General features: G+C 41.3%; 1 protein-coding gene across 1 annotated transcript in view; it reads left to right on the top strand.

Annotated features, from left to right (window-relative positions):
• Positions 1–102: 102 nt before the first annotated feature.
• Positions 103–19,195, top strand: part of LOC106940053 (protein kinase C-binding protein NELL2-like) — a 46,408-nt gene continuing 27,315 nt past the window's right edge. The window contains exons 1-3 of the mRNA XM_015022680.1: positions 103–125; positions 4,989–5,155; positions 6,646–6,741. Of these exons, the coding sequence (XP_014878166.1) occupies positions 103–125; positions 4,989–5,155; positions 6,646–6,741 (286 nt within the window). The remainder of the gene's footprint in view (positions 126–4,988; positions 5,156–6,645; positions 6,742–19,195) is intronic.

The raw sequence follows: 19,195 nt of genomic DNA, 5'->3' as shown, positions 1-19,195 counted from the left end.
ATAGATAGATAGATAGATAGATAGATAGATGGATAGAAATGAGACATTGCGGTGCAGTATTCCTCCTCTCTTTCTGCCCTCTGCTTTTCGTCTTCCCCACAAATGCCCGAGGTGCTCATCGCAATGTGAGATTAGCAGCAAATCCATGAAAGGTAGCAGACTGGTGGTGCTCTCTGTCAGAATGTTTTAAAAGAAGGCTGTCCTCAGGATTGTGTGTGTGTGTGAATGTGCACTTGGTCTGCTGTAGCTACAGTGCATTCTTCTGGTGTGTGCCCATGTTCTAATCCTTCGGTAGCCAGACCTTAGCCCCTGAGGCTAAGTAAGTGATGGATGGATGGATGGTTGGAAGGAAGAGAGAGGATGGAGGAAAGGTCGCAGGCCAAAGGTGAAGCAGGAGGGGGATTGTCAACAGCAGAGCTGAGAAAAGATGATTTTCAATGACACCTTAAAGAGAAACTGTAGACAGAGTTTCTACTTATTGCTTGTTTTAACATTTTAGTTTTATTTCCATCACACCAGTTTTCAACAAATGTCGCTTAGACATTTTATAAGACTATTATGACTAATCCATATCCAGTTAAGTGGAATCTATATCCAAATTCAGTTAAGAACCATAACATAATTCATTATGAAAGATTCACAGTAGGGGTCGGCATTTATTGTATTGCTTACCTTGTATCATGAGAAATTTCTTATAAGAATTTCGATTTATAAAGTCCAATTAATGATGTTTTAACCCCCTCCCCCAAATTGATTTTTAGTTTTACTATTTTCTCCACTGTTAGTTCATTGAGCCCATCCAATAAATTCGAAAATATAATTAAATGAAGCTACTGCGTGCAGTTTAGCAATAAAAATTATAGTTCTGTGTGACCAAAGCAGCATTTTTCAAGAGCATTGTTTGTGTTTGTGGGGCTACGATTGCTCTGCCCTGCAGTTCCCTAAAAAGTGGTAATAAATAGTTAGTTTTAGGGAAAAAGCTGTACAATTTATCCATTGCTAAATTCCTATGATCGAAGGTGAAGTCAAACCCACCTGCTGCCCGTGTTTAGATAGCTCTGCCTCGGTGGCAACAAGGCTAGGTGGCATGCTAAAGCATTTTGCTATTTCAGCCAAGTGTTATTTAATATAAAAGGCACTTGGCTCCAGTCTCCTTAATGTGATGCTTTTTCAGTGCAAGATAATGATGTCATGATGCTTTCCTCTGGATCCCTCATTCCTTGGGAAGACGACAATGATTAGAGCACATCTGCTCTTGCTTTAGCAGTTCAGTGAGCTAATCAGACTAATAGAGTGATTTAGGTGGGCGCCTTTCATACGACAACAGCAGAATCAATCTACCTGATCATTTTCTGCCAGGGCAAAGACATTGTGCTAATTGGGTTTGACTAACTTTTTAGAGAAAATAAGGGTTACCGGTGTGAGATATAAACGCATTTGATTGCTGCGCATGGTAATCTAAAAATTTCTCAAGCTTTCTTTAACTCTTTAAGATATGATAATGTTTAATTTCCCCCTTTTTGTGTATGATATGAGGCTATAATGGAGACTTCTCTCCATTTTCTAGCCTTTGTCAACACACCTTTATCGCAAACAAAACAAACCTAGCCAGCACTGAAACAAACCAAAAGAGTATGTTGAAGTTTAGGTTTTGCAGCGATTTTCTGTTTACTGCGTCTGCAAATCTACCACATCTTCACAGATTTTTGTAAGAGGATTAATGTACGGTTTGCTATAATGAGGGATTCTTTGGAGCTTATTATTTCTCGGCTCTTGTTCCTCTCTTTTGGCTGGGCAAAGATTGAGAGTTATTTATCAAGTAAAACAATGCTTTTGTTTTGCATGAAATCAATTTTTTTCCACTCAAAATAAAGTTGCTAAGCCTGCCATTTTGTAGCACAGTCATTAAATATACATTAAATGATTCTAAATATGATTCTGCTGCTGAGCGTCTTAAAACTAAATCATCAGTTTGCCGTTTTCTCTTTTTATCCTCTCCAGTAGACAAGCTATCATGGGCTTTTTTTCTTGCCACTGACTTTATAAAATCACCACTCTCCAGCCCGTAGCATGAAAACTGAGGTATTGTCGTCTATCTGAGGTCAGACAGTGCAGAGGCTGGTATTGTTTTGGCAAAAGGTGGAGGGAAAACAAGCTTCAGGAGAAACAAGCAGCCATAGTAAGAGCTCCCCGATGACAGGCTCTACATAATTGATTGTTTATCTGTCTGCAGCCTGAGCTGCAGCAGCCAGCGAGGTAACACACACACACACACACACACACACACACACACACACACACACGCACACACACACACACACACACACACACATCCTAGGGATTTAGGAGGCGATTAAAATGGGAGTCGTTTACACCGAGTGCAGGGGTGTAATAGGCCTAAATTCCTAAGTAACAAATTCCAGGGTTGTAGTGATGAGCCGCACACGGTGACACAAGCGGAGTTCCTTTGTGGCTCCGATGCCTACTCTCTGTCTGGTCAGACAGACAAATAGTGTCCTCTAATTTAGTTTCCGTCTCTCTCCTGAGCTTTTATTTTTGTTTCTAAATATCTGCGAGGAGCCTTTATGCCGCCCAGCAGCGAGAGGCGAGCTCCGGGCCCCTTTTAAGTGTTTTTCAATCCGTCTCACACACACACACACACACACACACATCATGGCCTCGACGGAGGAGCTCATCACAATGTCACTTTCAATTTGGCTGGAAACACGGTGCGTTCAGGGGATGTAATGGATTGGATGATGGAAGGCAAATGGATGATGTGACTAAGGTGAAAGCAACAAGCTTTTAGGATTTGGGTTTTCTCACTTTTCGGATTCCATATTTCTGTTCCCGCAGCTGTGTCTTTTTTCTTTTTGCAACATTTCTAAAGCAACGTGTGCTAGCAAGAAAGTAAAAAAAAAAAGAAAAAAAAAGGTAAAAATAAAATAAGGTGCCGCTTTGTACAAAACAGTGACTGAAGAACGACGTGGAAATCTGCTTGATGTCTGCACAAAACGCACATGAAAGCAAAGGATGACGATTATTTCTACCAATAAAATCTAGAATCACAGTCACGTCCAGCTAGCTGCTGAACTCCCAAAGTTTGTGATTTCCACAAGTCTTAACATTTTCCAAAAGATTCGATTGACCGCTTAACCACTTTAGGCATCTTCTAAAAATGGTTTCTGCACTGTAAACACACGATAAAATGAGCTGAAATGTTGCAGGCCCTGCTTAAATATGAATATTTCATTGCCAGTTTTTGTTTACTCCTCTTTAGAAAAGTTATTAATTTTTAAAGTTGGTGTCTGCTAGGTGAGTAATATAAATGTATCTATGTGAATCTATAAAAAAAAAAACACAAAGGCAAACATTGATTCTGAAAACAATAACTTGTACTGAGGAAATTAATAAAAAAGAGGACGCAACAACAGATGCATGTAATGCTCTACGGTCTGCGTTAAAACTATCAGAAAACTGCTGCTTTCTTCCAAATTCCAGCAAGTTATTTGTTGCCCACTGGAGTGTAAAAACGTGTTAAATTTGCTAAATGAAAATATTGAATTAGACTAAAATGCCTGAGGAAAATTAGCAGTTTTATAACGTTCTAAGTCGTCTTCTTCAGACATTTACTGTACCGGACAAATACAGAGCTTTTGGTAAATGGACCACATGATGCTTATTATACTCCAGAGCTTCATCAGCAAGCTGTGCAAATTTATATTTCAGCACAATTTTAATTAAAATGTACATCTGTGGTGTCCAGAATTGCATTCCCATTATCTGCACAACATATTTAACATCTTTCCATTGTTTATGCTCACTTCTCCTTGCGTCGGTGTTGGAGTCCATCTCCAGCTGTCAACGGTCAAGAGCTGTTTTGTTGTGTTTGCGTTGCACACACGTTACTTTTCAGACTGTGAAAAGTAAAGTGTGGGTTCTATGACCCCACCTGCGCAGAGCCTTTTACTCAAACGTAGTGGAAACCCAAACTGTGCATCAAGTTGAGCAGAGTAGGTACTGACGGAGAAGGGCCACAACAGCCAAAAGAATCAGGTTTCTAAAAGTTAGCTTTTACAGGCAGGACAGTTTGTTGGTCTCTCAGAGGTAGAGAGCCCTACACTGAGTAGGGTTTTTCACTAGAAAACAGCAATACGTGGGGGAAGGGCCGTTTCATGACCTTCGGGTGCATCTTATTTAAAGGACTTTAGATTGTAGGAATGGTACGATGGAAAATTCCTGCTGAAACTGTACATCTTGATAGCAGAAACCATTTTGTTCCTCCAACCTGAAGCTGTTGCTGGCATAAAAAAAAATCATGTCTAATGATGCAGCTCATGTTTTAAAGTGAACATTTCTTTGCTTTTACAAAACCTTCGGAAAACATCTCCTGTGGGCGCTTAACGCACCAATTATAAAAATGTGCATTGCCTAAACTTTCCTTATTATTTTAACCTTTGTTTAACAAGGAAGAAAAACTCAGTGAGATTACAAATCACCTCTCTGAGTTTCCTGGGTAAATAAGGGCTGCTGGATTTTACTGGATGGAAAATAAGTTTATAGGGAGTGCGCGACTTACTAATTGATGAGTAGCAAATGTTGATGTTTAGGAAGCGCAGACCGTCAGCAAGGCTCTTCACATCCCTCATAATGTGCCACATGAACACAACTAATAGCAGCAAAACATCTGAGGCCATTTCTGTGTCATATCAAGATCGGAGCCAGAGGAATTACTCACTCCGGACTCATATCTTAGACTCACAGCTGCCTAACTGTCAGGGCATTTATTCTTAATGGACTGTAAAAATAAATTACCAACTTGCCGCAGTCATTCCTCACATTTGCTGCTCTTTAATCAAGAGGTGCTTTCCGGCTGGTAAGTTGTTCGCGGCTCTCAGGACGGTCCCTCAACATTCGTCTCTTTTTTTTTTTTCTTTTTATCAGCTAACCAAGACGTAGACGTGCTCAAAAACATCTGTTGTTTCCAGAGAACTCGATGAGACTGACGGCCGCCCGTTTTGCTTGCTTTTAGAGCATGACGAATGTCTCAGCGGACTCCACAACTGCGACGAGAACGCCCTGTGCTTCAACATGGTGGGAGGCCACAGCTGCTCCTGCAAGCCGGGATACACGGGGAACGGCACCGTCTGCAAAGGTACCTCACCGCTCTGCCCGTTCACGTTCCCGACTCTTCAGCTTTGTCAAAGAAAAAGTGTTTATTTTTCTCTGGTCATGATAAATGTGTAAATGTTAAGACATTCTGAAAGGCTTATTACCTATTAACAGATTTTATTTTATTTTATTTTATTTTTTACATGATTTGTTAAAAATACAGAGAAAAACATTTGCAAACGTTTCCTGTAGGCGTCCGATCGCAAATGTGTTCACCAGTGACACTCACTGGCCTCTCCAACATGCTTTAATGGTAAAAAGAAGGTTCACCCACTTCAGGTTCTGGTATTTTAGTGATTATTTTCCTCTAGGCTGTTTTCTTTATCCAGGGCATGTTTAAGTTTAAAATAATTGTTTGATTTTACCAACATGTTTCTTCTTATTGGAAGTAACATTTAGGAGTAGCTCAACCAGACTCTTGACTTGAATTTGATAGAGAATCTGTGGAGCTAGCTGAACATTAGGGTTATGGCAAGTAAGCCTTCCAACCTCATCCGTTGATTATTGAAAAAACTGTAAATACATTTTTACCTCCTATTTTAAAAACACACAAAAATTAAGATTGATAAGTATTATTTTCAAAATAAAAGCATCTCCAAGTCCCAGCTACCTACATTCTTTGAATTTTGACATGAGATTCACTGGGTTAATGACGTACCTTGCTTGGTTTTGGTCTCATTGGACCAGCAGGTTGCCTTGTACACTTCTCGTGACGTAAACCTAAATGAACATTTAGGAACATTTTCATCCTCTGTAAGCCCTCTGCGAAACTTTTAATTTAGCTCCTCGATGCACCTGAGAAAATGTCAGGAAACTCCAGCTGGAGGAGCTAAAGGTTATTTCATGTTCATCAAATTTGAACTCAGGACAAATAAAGTCTGAAACTGAAACAGAAATGGTCTCGATAAACCATTAGTTTGAGAGCGTGCAGCTGGGTTAGCGAAACTTTTTTTTTTTGTTACCGTATCATTTTCTTTTTAGAATTTTATAAAAAATAATTTCACTGGGTTGTACAGAAAATCTACAACCCGAGTGTCAATGTGTGGGAAGAGTTGTGAGATGAGTCATTGTAACGTCACAAAAAATTATTATTGGGAAAAAGTATTTTTCCATTTGCTCCATGTAATTACATCTATTCTCCTTTCCAGCTTTTTCTAAGAAAAAAAAAAGCATCAAAGGATTTGTGTATATATTACAACGACCTCCGTTTCTTTCTGTCAACATCAGTGACCTCTCTGTGTTTTGGGGACGTATTAACCAACAGTCTCGCCACGGATAATGAACACTTTGAAATTAACCTCTGCGAGACGCATTAATCACGTGAAGTAATGTTATGAAAGGCCATAATGAATCACATCGCCGAATTAGCTCTTATTCTGTATGCAAATACTTGTGCTGGTGCTGGTCTAATTACACAGTTAATGCTCATTAATCTTTGAGAGTAATGGCTCTTCTCCTCCGGTGCGTCTCCAGCAATGTGTGACGGACTGTGCCAGAACGGAGGATCCTGCATTTCGCCTAACAACTGCGTTTGCCAGCAAGGATTTACGGGGGAGAGGTGTGAAACAGGTAGGATTTCATTTCGGCTTAGCTCCTGTGTTTCATTTCTTCTCCCTTAAAGAGAGGACAAAGATTTATGAATACCCAGGAAAAAAAAAAAAAAAAACCCACAGTGGAAACTGGGTTTCAGGTGATTAAGGCTGAGCCTGTATTTGTCTTGGCGTATCTGGGATCTTGTTTAGAATGACGTATCACTTTTTGCGCATGGAGCCGTCTGCTGTCAGAGCTCAGACGTAAACAGATGATCTGTAAATGCTGAGTAGCTGCTGGAGTTGTGACTCAAACGCAGATATTGTCCGCTTGAGTCGTCATTTGTGGCTGTGAGCGCTGACGACTTTGTGCATCTCTGTGCTCTCTGGCGAGTAATGGGTCTGCGCCTCGTCCAAAGGCCTCGTAGGGGATTTGTACGGCTTTGGAGCAGAATGGGAATTGTATCATGTCGCAGCCTCCATTAAGCAGCGTGGCATTCTCCCTGTAGCCTAAATACCATGTTTTCATTGCAACAAATCTTACTCCATGAACGTTCCTTTAAAAAAAACAACAAAAAAACAATCGAACCAGCTGAACTTTTTCACGTTTGATCACATTACAACCACAACTTTATTGTGTTTTACATGGCACACCAACAGAAAGTAATAAGTATTGTGAAGTGGAAGGAAAATGCTTAACGGTTTTCAAGATTTTTTTTTACAAATGACCTGATACGTGTGACATACACTTGCATTTAGCCCTCTATTTTTAACACCCCTAAATAAAAACAATCTATAGTCTTTAGAAGTAACGCAATTACCAAATTTTCCAACTTTATGTAATTTATTTTTAGGATACATTCCTAAAAATAAGGGAGTTTGATTAGTCTGCTTTAATCGAACTGTAGTTTGAAACTCCAGGTTGTTTGGAGAGATGTGAACGAGTAATCGAACTCTGATGTGGACCAAAAAGGAAACTATGGCTGGTCAGTTCAATCAAAGGGAACTCTGGTGCATATCTAATTTTCATGTGGACTAGAGACCCATTTAAAGTTTGAAAAACAAAATATATGCATATACTTGAAAACTTTGAAGCCTTTTGTCCACTTTACAGTTAGGTGCTCCTTTGTGCTAACTCGTTAATTGAATCAAATTCAAGTACACGGATGTTTGTAGCTTTAACTTAAACCTGGTTCATGAATACATTTCCAAGGCTTCATACGTTGCATCTCTCCTCCGGTAACCGTGGTGGTGTAAAATAAATACACAAACACTTTTTGTAAAATCCGTGTCAATCTTTAATGGAGTATCTTTCGGGGAGGCAAGTGGCCAAGCTAATGAAAAGTCACGGCTCTTCAGTCAGGGTCTATCTGCGTCCAAATACAGCAGACTGAGCTCTCCTCATTGGTCCAGCTATTGATTGAGTGCCCTTTTTTATGAGGCATCCTTTTTACTGCCCATCTTAAAGTAAATTAATTTCCTCGTAGAGCTGATCCGAGATGATGAGCCAGGAAAGAAAAAGGATGTGAAGTCTATCATCCTCCCCACGTTGGGTTGAGGAAAGTTCTACTAGCCTTATCCCTTATGAATAACGTACTACTTCTGATAATTGGATATGTTTCACCCTCTGTATGGGTTTACATCTCAGCCTGTTTCTCTTTCGGTCTGTTTCGGTCTGCACTGCTGCACTACGTTTCACTGAAAACAGAATTACAGCTGTCCAGCAACAAACCAGCTCAGTTACTGTTTTGGCTGTAGCTGTGTTTCTACATAAAGCATTAACTAGTAAGTTCAGTAGAAAAACCATCGGACTCAACGGTCAGTACATGAATGTGTGACAGCGGGGAGCTCAATTATCGAGACCTTTCTGTGAGTACAGAGTTGTCAACGGTTGGCGTTTGATTAAGGATGCTAGCTAAAGTAAATACCTTTTAGAAAATCACAGCAGCAAGGCAGTTCAAAGGGCTTTACATCATAAAAACACAAAAATACAAAGTCATGAAAGACAACATACAGATAAGGAAAAAACCTGTGATTACTGTACTGCTACCAGAAGATGCCTATATGAAGTGAAAAGACCCCAAAATGTTCGACTGTTAAAACAAAACAAAAAACATAGAGCAATAGCTGAAGTGGTTAGAATTTGCCAGAAAACACAACGACTGGCCCAAACAATAATGACTCAGCATTTTGTGAACTGGCGAAAGCAAAATTGCTCAATTGTATCTAATGTTCCGACAAGACTTCCCCAAATACACCAGTTAGCCAGCAGCAACCTGCTGAATGATGTGGAGCGGCCAGACCAACACCTGGACATTAAAAAAGTACAAGTTGTTAAAGTTTTTAAATTGAATGTGTCGTTTCTGGTGAGGAACAAAGCAAAGCAGAGGATTTGTGGAAAGTAGCTCAGTGGCTGAAATCAAATGAGTTTTCTATTTTCAATTTTTGGATTATTTTTGCTATCGTGTTAGTGTTTTAAAGGCAACGTTTCTCCAAACTTTTACGTCTAAGAAGGAGTTTGTCGCCCATCTGCTTTTCTACGAATAGCACTTGTGTATCATTTGACGACTGATGAAGTAGGTTTGATTCAAACTCTCTACGAAGAAAAATCGATCCAAGTCTTCAAATAGCAGGAGCAAGTTCCCATGTAAAAAATGGTGACATGTTAAATCATCTTGTTCCCACACTTAACTCCTTAATGTGCTCGTTTGTTAGGAGAAGGCTAACGCCTCCTCTATTTAAATTCTGCATCTTTTGGTTAAGAGTCCCAAGCAAGTATCTGGTAGTGAAGGTATTATTCACTTTAAATTGCAGCTGCACGATCGTTGCACACAACAGAACTCTCCCATGCATTTTCATGCCTGAAGCGACATGAAGTTTGCCGCCGCGGATGCTGGCGAGAGCATCTCTCCTGCTTCTCCGACAGTCACTCTCATACGTCTCTAGCACTGTGACAACCACTGTCCTGATGTTCCTTCGTTGTGCTTCTAAGCCCCAAGACCATCATCGGGTCCCCAGTGCTACAAGGCTAAGGCCTCTGGCACTGTTGGGGGACTCCATCAGTCATTCATTCTGGAAGAAAGGCTTCTCCGTACTGCTTCCTCAGCATGACAGGAACTCCCAGCGCAGGCCTGTTTCTGCTGCTAGGACGCATGGCGGCTCCAGTTCTAGTAGCAGGAGGCGAGAGCAGCAGTTTGGGAAGAAAAGATGGAGATGTAACGGAGAGACTGACAGATGCAAAATTCGAGGAAGGGTTAGGACAGAGAGGTAGCGATTCGGAAACGGGTAAAAGGAGGTGAAGCGGAATGGATGATACGGAGACGCTGGGTGCGGAGGGGAAAAGCTGACAGATGCGGATCTGGAATGGGATATGCGGAGAGAGGGAGGGAGGGACGGACGGGGTTATTGAGTTTTTCCCTGAATTTGGACGTGGAATGCGGTTGCCCGAAGAGGAGGGAGAGGAGAAGCAGAGCTCGCCGGATGAACATGGAAAAGCTTTCACTAGGTTTTCAGGCTCCCCGCCCGCAGGACCCTGTGAGCTTTTAGAGGCCTCCCCAGGGACTCCGCCGCCCCTGCTGCCACAGCATTAGAGTGACGGCCTGTCACAAGCTGCCGAACGATGACGACGAAGCATCCCCGCGCTCACACGTACCTGCGGTCCTCACGCACATCATCAACCTGCCGCCTGATTTCCGATCGTCACACGTCCGTGTGTAATTGGGCGCACGCTCTTAGCGTAATTGAGCATGTCTATTTCTCTGCCGCTGAGAGGGACGGCGCTGTTCAGCTTGGGTCTGCTCGTGTCTTCTGGTGACAATGTGTGTGTGCGTGTGCGTGTGTGTGCACTTTCCAACCTTGTCATTGCCATTCAGTGGGAATACGGGAAGGGAGGACAGGGGACACGCAGTGCTGACAGACAGTCAGCAGCTAGTGAAGAACTCTGACTCGCCATGAATTATGCAGGAGACAGCTGCGGCTGGGCACATCCACTTCAGTCACAGATAAAAATGGACGAAGGGCCAGCCATGTAATGTTTGCCCCCCAACATGTCGCGTAGCCGCCATGGTAGCCCCAGGCTAGCTCTTTGTCCCACATTTCCTCACAGTGCGATGGATAAATGTGGAAGTATTGGGCTCATTTTGCTGCAAAGTGGTTCTCATTTTGGAAGAAAGATGCGACCGCATCCACCAGCAGATTTCACAGTTGGACTCTGTGAGGCCTGCATTGTTTGGCTGATGCTTTTCTCCCACAGCGCTTTGGTGCAAGAATGCTATCGGGGGAGCAATTTTATTTGTTTTTTTTCCCCTATTTGGTGTTTTTCCTCACTGAATTTGAATGTATGTAATAAAATCAATTTAGGTTTATTTTCAAATGATACGTCCAGGTTTGCCGCCTCCGTGCTCTTTGATGTTGTTTTTCTTTCCATTTGCTCTCAGCAATTTTGTCTCCCGTAACATCAGTTGGACACCAAGCAAATCAGACAGAAGCAATTCGGCCTTGACCGCTTATGGAGCCATTTTGGATTAGTCGGATTCACAGACCTTCCTCTGAAAAGCTTTTAGTTTAAATGTGTGGCTCATGGGCGATGAAGAAGAGTAGCTACCCTTCTTCTCATCTTTGCTGCGTATATCATGAAAATGTGAATAAACACCGACTCCATGCTGAAGTAAAAGTTTGGTCTCGATTCACCAGAGAACCATTTGATTTGAGTTTAAATGATTTTTCGAGGCGTTATAAATTTAAAATATCTCATAAATAAGATGCTTTTAGGTATGATGGAGGAGTAGGGCCACATTAAGACAATTTAAAAAAAACTTTATTTCCACATTTTATGGACTTTATTCTTGCACTTTTATTTTTTAATTTTTTCTTAGTTTGTCCGTCGTATAGATCAGAGCCAGGGACCGAACTTTTTCATCTTGTATGCTAAACATTAACGTTAGAAAACTGGACTCTAACATCTGTGAACGCCTGCTGCTTCCTCAAGTCTCAGTGTGTTTACTGGACTTGTTCTGTTAGATAAACACGGCTCGAGATATTGTGTTTTTTTTTTTTTTTTTTTTCTTATTTTCAGCTCATTATCCTCTGCTTTTGGCTCCCGCTAAGCTTATTAGGATGCCTGGGCAACAGTCGAAACTCTTCGTCGCCACGCTGTCAGCTCTGTAACTAATGACCATCTCAGCTGTCCTTCGTTGGTTTCTCGCTGGTTTCTCGGAGGACGGCGTGGACTGCTGAGGAGAGAGGTTTCTACTTGATGAGATGCTGAGATCGCACACCTCTTCCTTTTCATCTTTCATTTCATCTGCGGCTCTTGTGGGCACTTTTAATCAGCGGCACTGAATCACGTTTAGCATCAGCTCTGTTCTTTAAGGACAAGGAGAAAGAGGTAAAAGATTTTTATGTCCAACATTAATGATCCAATTTAGATTTGTGCCTCCTACCTGCTGCTGTTCAAGAGCATCATCAAGGAGCTGTACGGTTTTACGCCCGCACGATAAATTGGGATTTTATTGAAAGCGAAAACGCAGCTTCCTCAACTCCTGATGTTTTACGGCTGCTCATCTTCTCCCAAAGCAATGTCCATATAAAAAGGACGTTTTGATTCTTCGCCGGAGATATTAATCGCAGTAAAAGCTTTTGAGCGTTTTTTTTTTTTTTTTTTTCCTTTGTTCTTTTTTATGAAATCCGTGTATCATGTTGGGGACTGACAAGAAAGTAAAAGAGATGGGAAGCAGAGTTTGAAGAAGATCTGTGTGACAGATGAAGTGAAGAAGAAAGGATGGGGGTATTTAATTATTGGGGGATATCTTGTCACGCCAGAAGAGAGGAGAGCAAAAGGCTGCAAGTAGGAGGTGATTTATGATAACATGTCTAAATGGAAGCAGAAAAGCGGAAATCAAAGTGAGGATTAGGAAGGGGTAGGGGTCAGGGGATGAGCAAGGTTTTCATGAGTAAAACCATGAAGTTTGGTGAAGCAAAAGGATGGGTACAGACGACAAAACGGGCTTTTTTATTAAGGTTTGATAAAACTATTTGTTGACAACAATAGGCAGTTGTAACCTAAAGTTCCTCAACATTTTTAAGCAGTTGAGGAAGTGCCTTTCCATTTCAGAGAGGATGTTTTGTTAGAAAACTGTTTTGTTAATTACTCTTTTTCCAAAAAAAAAAAAAAAAAAGAGGAAGGGAAAAGGCAATGGAAGTGCTACTTTTGATTTATTTATATGCCCTACTTTCCAGAATCTTAGGATATCTGTCTCTATTAATATATGCCCTTATACATCAGGATTGAGTCAGAATTTTAGACAAAACTATGACAATAGAAACACAGTTAGCCGCATCACTTTGAGGAGGAGGAAAGCATTTTTGTGTGTGGAAATACAAAGAAAAAAAAAAAAAGCACTCAACAGCTAACGGGTATCAAAGCTGCTCGTGTTGCATAATTTCAAAGAGCAAAGGCCACAGCGCGTCTGCTAATAATAACCCGCGAAAGCACAACATCATAGTTTCATCGCAGCCCAAATCTCCCCTGGGCTCATCCCACCCAGCAACTCGTGCTCAGGTAGTGAATAATTAAAAGCGAATTCATTTTTTCCGCTCCTTGACAGCTCCCACGACGCGTTGCTGCAGCTGTCCCTCCTCTGCGCCGCAGTTTACCCACAAGGCCTGCAGGCCCGCGACTGTTTAAGCTCAAGCGACTTGTTTAAGCACGATGATTACATATTCATTATTTATTTAGAGACGGCTTTACAAAGCACTCACTCCATCAGCTATAATTAGTGTGTCTTAATTAGGCCCCGCTAATGGCCGGAGCTGTCGTTTAGCTGGGAGCAACCTGCTGCTTTCGCCTAAATGACACGTCTCCCAGGGACAGGTTGATGCCGTAGCTGCTCGTACGCAGTAAACAGCGCGGGGCGCGGGGATAGCTACACCGCTCTGAAGACTGACAGAATGAAAGAGTGTGCTTTTTATTAGTGCAGAAATGAAACATAATGAAACATGCTGAGTAAACAAGCGTTCTGTTCGCTTTTATTTCTGTTCGGCTCCCCATCAGTCTTCAGGGAAGTGTCAGTTTTTTAACTTTGGCTAACCGGCTTTTGAGTTGTTGTTTTTGTTTAGATCTTTTTATGTATGTGAGATGGGAATATGTGCAGTAATTAAGAGCAGTCAGTATCTTACCGACTCCTCTTAACTTTTGCTACATGCATGCGTACTATGAGGGATTGCTGTGAAGGAAACAACACTACTCTCCACTGTCGCTACATGCTCATCTAGGAGGAGTCCATCCATCCATCCATCCATCCATCCCTCCATCTATCCATCCATCCCTCCCTCCATCTATCTATCCATCCATCCATCCATCCCTCCCTCCATCTATCCATCCATCCATCCCTCCATCAATTATCTGAATATATAATATCTCAACATTACTGGGTTGTAAGATTTGAATTTTTCTGACTTTGTCATTTTGATTTCTGACTTTTAAAGGTTTTCCACCTCGATAACAGTCTATTTTATTTATTAGGCTCACATAAGTTCAAGCTGGCTAACAACTCCTTGCGTTTGTCGTGTGAAATGCTTATTTTTTGACAAAAACAAGTTCTGTCTGAAAAGCACCATGTTAGTTTAATATGTGGTTTTGACTATAACAAGAGTCAAAACTCTGGAAAAATGGTAAATTAAGAAAACTTACCGTGATTCTCAAACAAGGCAGTATAAGTTGAAAAGGGGCGGAGCTTTTCAGTGTAATTTTTTTTTTACACTCATTTTGGAGAATTTTCTTTAGCACTTAATTATTATTAACTTCAAAAGAATTTATTTCCTTTAGCACTTTACAAGTTACTCTGTAAAGAATATATATATATTTTTTTTAAACTTGTGCTTAAATATTCAAATAGTGTTAACAAGGTGATGCTCAGCCATCTGCAGGAAATCTGCAAATCTATGAAATCCAATACTGTATGAGCTGTATCTGGATCACACATGCAGCCATTGTTGCTTCTATTCGCTCTCCTCGCAGTCTGTTTCAGACATCATCCATCCTCCCACTCATAAAACCTGGGAGCTGCTGGAGCAATTTGTTAACATCTTTAAGTTCAAGAAACAAATGAACAGTCCTTTGAAAACTCACCTGTGCTGCTCTGTTTTATTTTTTTACTAATAATTGCCCGTCACGCACACTGAGTTTTACTGTAAAGATGGAGGGATTACATAAGAGAGTGTCATCAGAGCGTTCCTGCAGACACAAATTGTTCACAAGTCTTGTTTCCAGTTTCCCTTGATTACTCACCCACTCTCCCACTCAAGTGCTTGCAGATACGGATTTGCATTTCAGTGTCTTTTTCATCTCCAGGAACTCTGCATGGAGCCGGGTTTGACTTGGATTTCCCCACGAATCGCTGCTGTTTAGGCTTTATTTCCTCTTTTAAAAAATCAAGTGCGCAACGACGAGGGAATGTCTGTTCTTTGCCCTTTACCGTGAACTTGAAGGCTCAGGAGTCTTTTCTTGATCTGACATGAAAGGTTGGCTGATCAGGAAAATCTGTTAGCAGCTATAGGTTAAAGAAGGAGTTACTTTCTTTAAAAGAAAAATCTACTCATGCCTTTCAGGAATGTAAGGGCATTTCAGTGAATAATTAAAATGTTAATTTATATCAGTTATGCTTAAAAAAAACAAAACAAAAGCTGGCTATAGCCAATCATTAATGGGAAGTTGAGTAGAAGGAAAAAAAAAAGTTGGAAAAACTACGTTGAGAGGATTTCTAAAGCAAAAGTGAAGTTCGCCACAGGAAATGGGCTACAACGTTCACAACCCTTGTTGAGCTACTTTGGTTAAAAGATGACATCAAAAACGTCTTCCCTTAGTTAAAGGGCAAGAACGAGCGTTTCCTCTTTTAGCATTTTATTTTGAAATCATCTTATTACGCCTACGAACTGTTACCTTCTGTCTGAGGGTATAAAATAGGTCATGCTCTGGAACGTACCTGTCCCAGAAGATGTTCTCCACTCGTCTCAAACAACGACTTGCATAGACGCTTCTGATCTCTGGGAGATGCCAGCTGTTTTTACCACCTGCTGGAGAGCCTGCATCAACACACTTCAGTGAGAACTCACTTCCAATAGCACAGTTGTAGAAGTTGATGATGCTCCGCTGAAAGATTTTGGCCAATTTCAGTTTCCTCGGGTAGAAAAGACGTTGTTGAGCCTTTACGGGCGGCTGAAACGACGCTAGCACCTCAGGTCAGGTCCTACGTCGTAGTGACGCCAAAGAGCTTGAATTCCTCTCAGCGGCTTTTTTTTCCCCGACATCAATTGGAGAGTGAATGTTCGTACTTTGTTTGAGAAAGTCCACAAATGTTTTGCTGGTTTTGGGGTGGTTGTAAAACCACGATGTCCTTCAGTTCTGCATGCTTTCTCATTGCTGCCATTGATGAGACCCAACATTGTGAAGTCATCAGCTTATTTAAAAATGAAGCTATACAAACATAAGTGAGGACAGTACAGAGCAATGGGCGAAGGACACAGCCTTGAGGGACGCCTGTGCTGATGGAAAGAGTGGAGGAAGTGTTCTCACTCTCTCACACACTGCGTACGATTTGGTACAAAGTCCAAAAACCAATCACATAACGTGTTGTTAAATCTAACATTACGGTTCCTTTGGCCATATTGTGTCGAACATTGAGCTAAACGGCAGCTTTGCATCCGTCCTTTGAGATCTAGATATCCCAGAAATGTGTGGACCATGTGGTAATGGCGTCCTCTGTCAAATTGATATGGATCGTATGTTGGTGGTTTAGCTTTCTTTAAGTCTCTCAAGGCATTTAGCCGGTATGGGGTTCAGTGCCACAGATCTGTAATCGTTTAGATATGTGATATTAGAGTCTTTAGGGATGGGGATCATTATAGTTCCTTAAAAGCAGAGAACCAGGAAGTGGACAGCAACATATCATTGACTGAAGTGAAAACACCTGCGACCCATCCAGCAATTAATCAGAATTAACAGAAGCAAATGCTTGAATTATATCAATCCCTGTACATAACGAAGCATGTAAGACGGACGCTGGAATTGGGTGAGAATTAGGATTCTGTATTGGAGGCGTGTTTGGCAGCCTTAACAACTTTGGCACAAAGTTCTGCTTGTGGGAGAAACCTGAAGAAGGCGAACAATAAAACAGGGGGAACACAAAGAAAAGGTAAAAGAAATGAGCTTGCCATCAGCGACAGACGAAAATAGAACGAAGTGAAGAGGTTATTGTGAGCGTGGACAATGAAAAGAAAGCCGTGCAGAGGTGAGGCTAAATCTACGACTCTATTCTGCCCTTTTCCTGCTCACAGAGACAGCGGACTGCGAGGGTTTGCCGGAGGTTATAATGAGAGCACCTCTGTTTCTGCCTCGGCTTTGAGCTGCAGCCTGAGAAAAAGAAACACCTGGGAAGGTGAAGGCGGTGGATGAACAAAACTGGAGGAGGGCGGTTTCATGGCAAGCAGACATAAGAAGCTCTCAGAGGGAAATCCAGATGTTTTTTTTTTTTTTGTCTTTCTTTCTTTCTTCCTCCACTTTGTCCTTCGAGAGATGCCTTAATAGAGCTCTTGTTTCCGGGCTGCCACTCAGGATAACGAGAAATATAATTGCAGTCTATCTCGTACTCACTTGTTCTCTCTTTCTTTACCTCCTCCTCCTTTCTTTTTCCCTTCCGTCTTCCTTGACCTCCTCACCTCCTCGCGCTTCTCTGTCTACACGTACACAAGGTATTTCAGTCATTTTCATGTCTTCCCCATCACTAGGGCAACAGCGGTGTCTTAGCTTCTGACCTTTCCAGTGGAAGAGAAACAGGCCAATTTCATTTTTTTTTTGTTTGTGTAGTCGTTTCGTTTTCCCGGGGAGGAGAGCGGCATCGTTTAACGAGTGAAACTACCCAGCCGTCCCCGTGTATGATTGAACAAAAGGCAAAAAGCGTCTCGATTCTACGGGGACGGCGTCTCTCGGCAGCGGCCTCGTCTGACTGTCATTGTTGATGATTTAATTGCTACGATCTTCCCTTCTCATTTAGAAAGAAAAGAAGATTTAAAAAAAAAACAAAACAGAGAAGGCGCTCTATCCCAGCTGTGCCTCCATGTAACCGTGTCAGAAGTGCGGCTGAGTTTCTCCGTCCTGAAAGCGCGGCGGCACTTGAAAAGTTGATTTGACAGCGGCGCGGCGGCATAATTGCGGCTGACAGGTTTGCGTAGATAAAAGAGGAAAGCGACAAATCTTTTGTAGAGGGTGTAAGCCTCTGTTGTTATCGCCAGACAGCGGAGCGTTTTAAATACCTGAATGAAACCGGCTGAAAATAACCCATTTTGCATATTTTTAGACATTCGCTTCATCATCGCCCTCCTGGTATAAATAGCATCTGACGGGCACAGTTGTACTTTAAACTGCTTCGTGCAGCAGGAAATGCGGAGGCTGAATTTCAGCTTGAAATTTTCCATATACTGGCAATGCACTTTTTTTCCCCTCCCTTTTTTTTTTTTAAAGGTTCTTTTTTTTTTATCATCCTGACATTCAGAGGCGGAAATAAAGTATCGGATAATTCTCTTCAGAGCCGGGGAGAATGCAGCATAATTTTGAATGATTGGAGTGAAATACTGTTTGCTGTGGACTTTATGAAGCTGTGTGCCTGAAACCGGCTCTAAGAAGAGAAAATGAGCCTCTCTGCTGTCTTCGTGGTGGTGATTAGTGAAATACAAAAGTCATCTAGCAGAGACACAGCTTTAAACCTGCAGATGACTTGGACTGTCCAAGTTATGTATCAGATAAATACAGAGCATTTCAAAATTGCTCCCCACTTCTTGACATTTCTCACCTTTTTGTCTTGTAAAAGCAGCAAAACATGTTGTATTTTATTGGCTTTTTCTATCATGGATGAACACAAAACAGAAAGGGATGCATGTTTTGGAAGCTCTGAAAGACAAAAAATAATAATCTTTGGTCTTTTACAAATCTGACACGTTAGGTTAGTTTTCATTGATAGCTTTAATACTTTGCGATCAAAGCTGGAAGTCTTAGAATGTGGCTTCACTGAAATTGGCTCGTCTCAAGGTCAGTCAGATTTAAGACGAGATCGTTCGAGAACATCAGCTCTGCCACAGAATCTCAGTAAGATTTAGCTACAGACTTTGACTAGGCCATTATAGCACAAAGATGTTAAATCATTCCGTTGCAAATGTGGCTGGATTTTCAGAGTCCAAGAAAATGAATTTTCCCATTTTTTGAGTTACAATATTATAAGTTGTTCCCCTGGCAGATTGTTTCACTTATATCTTATACTACTCCATTAATATGAAGGAATTATTGACTTAAAACAAGCTTTTAATATCCGGCTGAAAAGTAAGTTTGTTCTGTCTTATTTCATGTGCACTAAGTTATCTGAACTAGAAATTAAACCAAAAATGCTTGGTAAGATTTTGTGTTTTTGCAGTTTAGCCTTAAAATTAATATAATTAGCAAAAAAAAA

Source organism: Poecilia latipinna, unplaced genomic scaffold (genome assembly GCF_001443285.1).
Source record: "Poecilia latipinna isolate Pla-1442-1.1 unplaced genomic scaffold, P_latipinna-1.0 Scaffold3076, whole genome shotgun sequence".
Lineage (NCBI taxonomy): Eukaryota > Metazoa > Chordata > Actinopteri > Cyprinodontiformes > Poeciliidae > Poecilia > Poecilia latipinna.
Note: the sequence above shows the minus strand (reverse complement) of the source record. Positions and strands in the feature narration are given on the sequence as shown.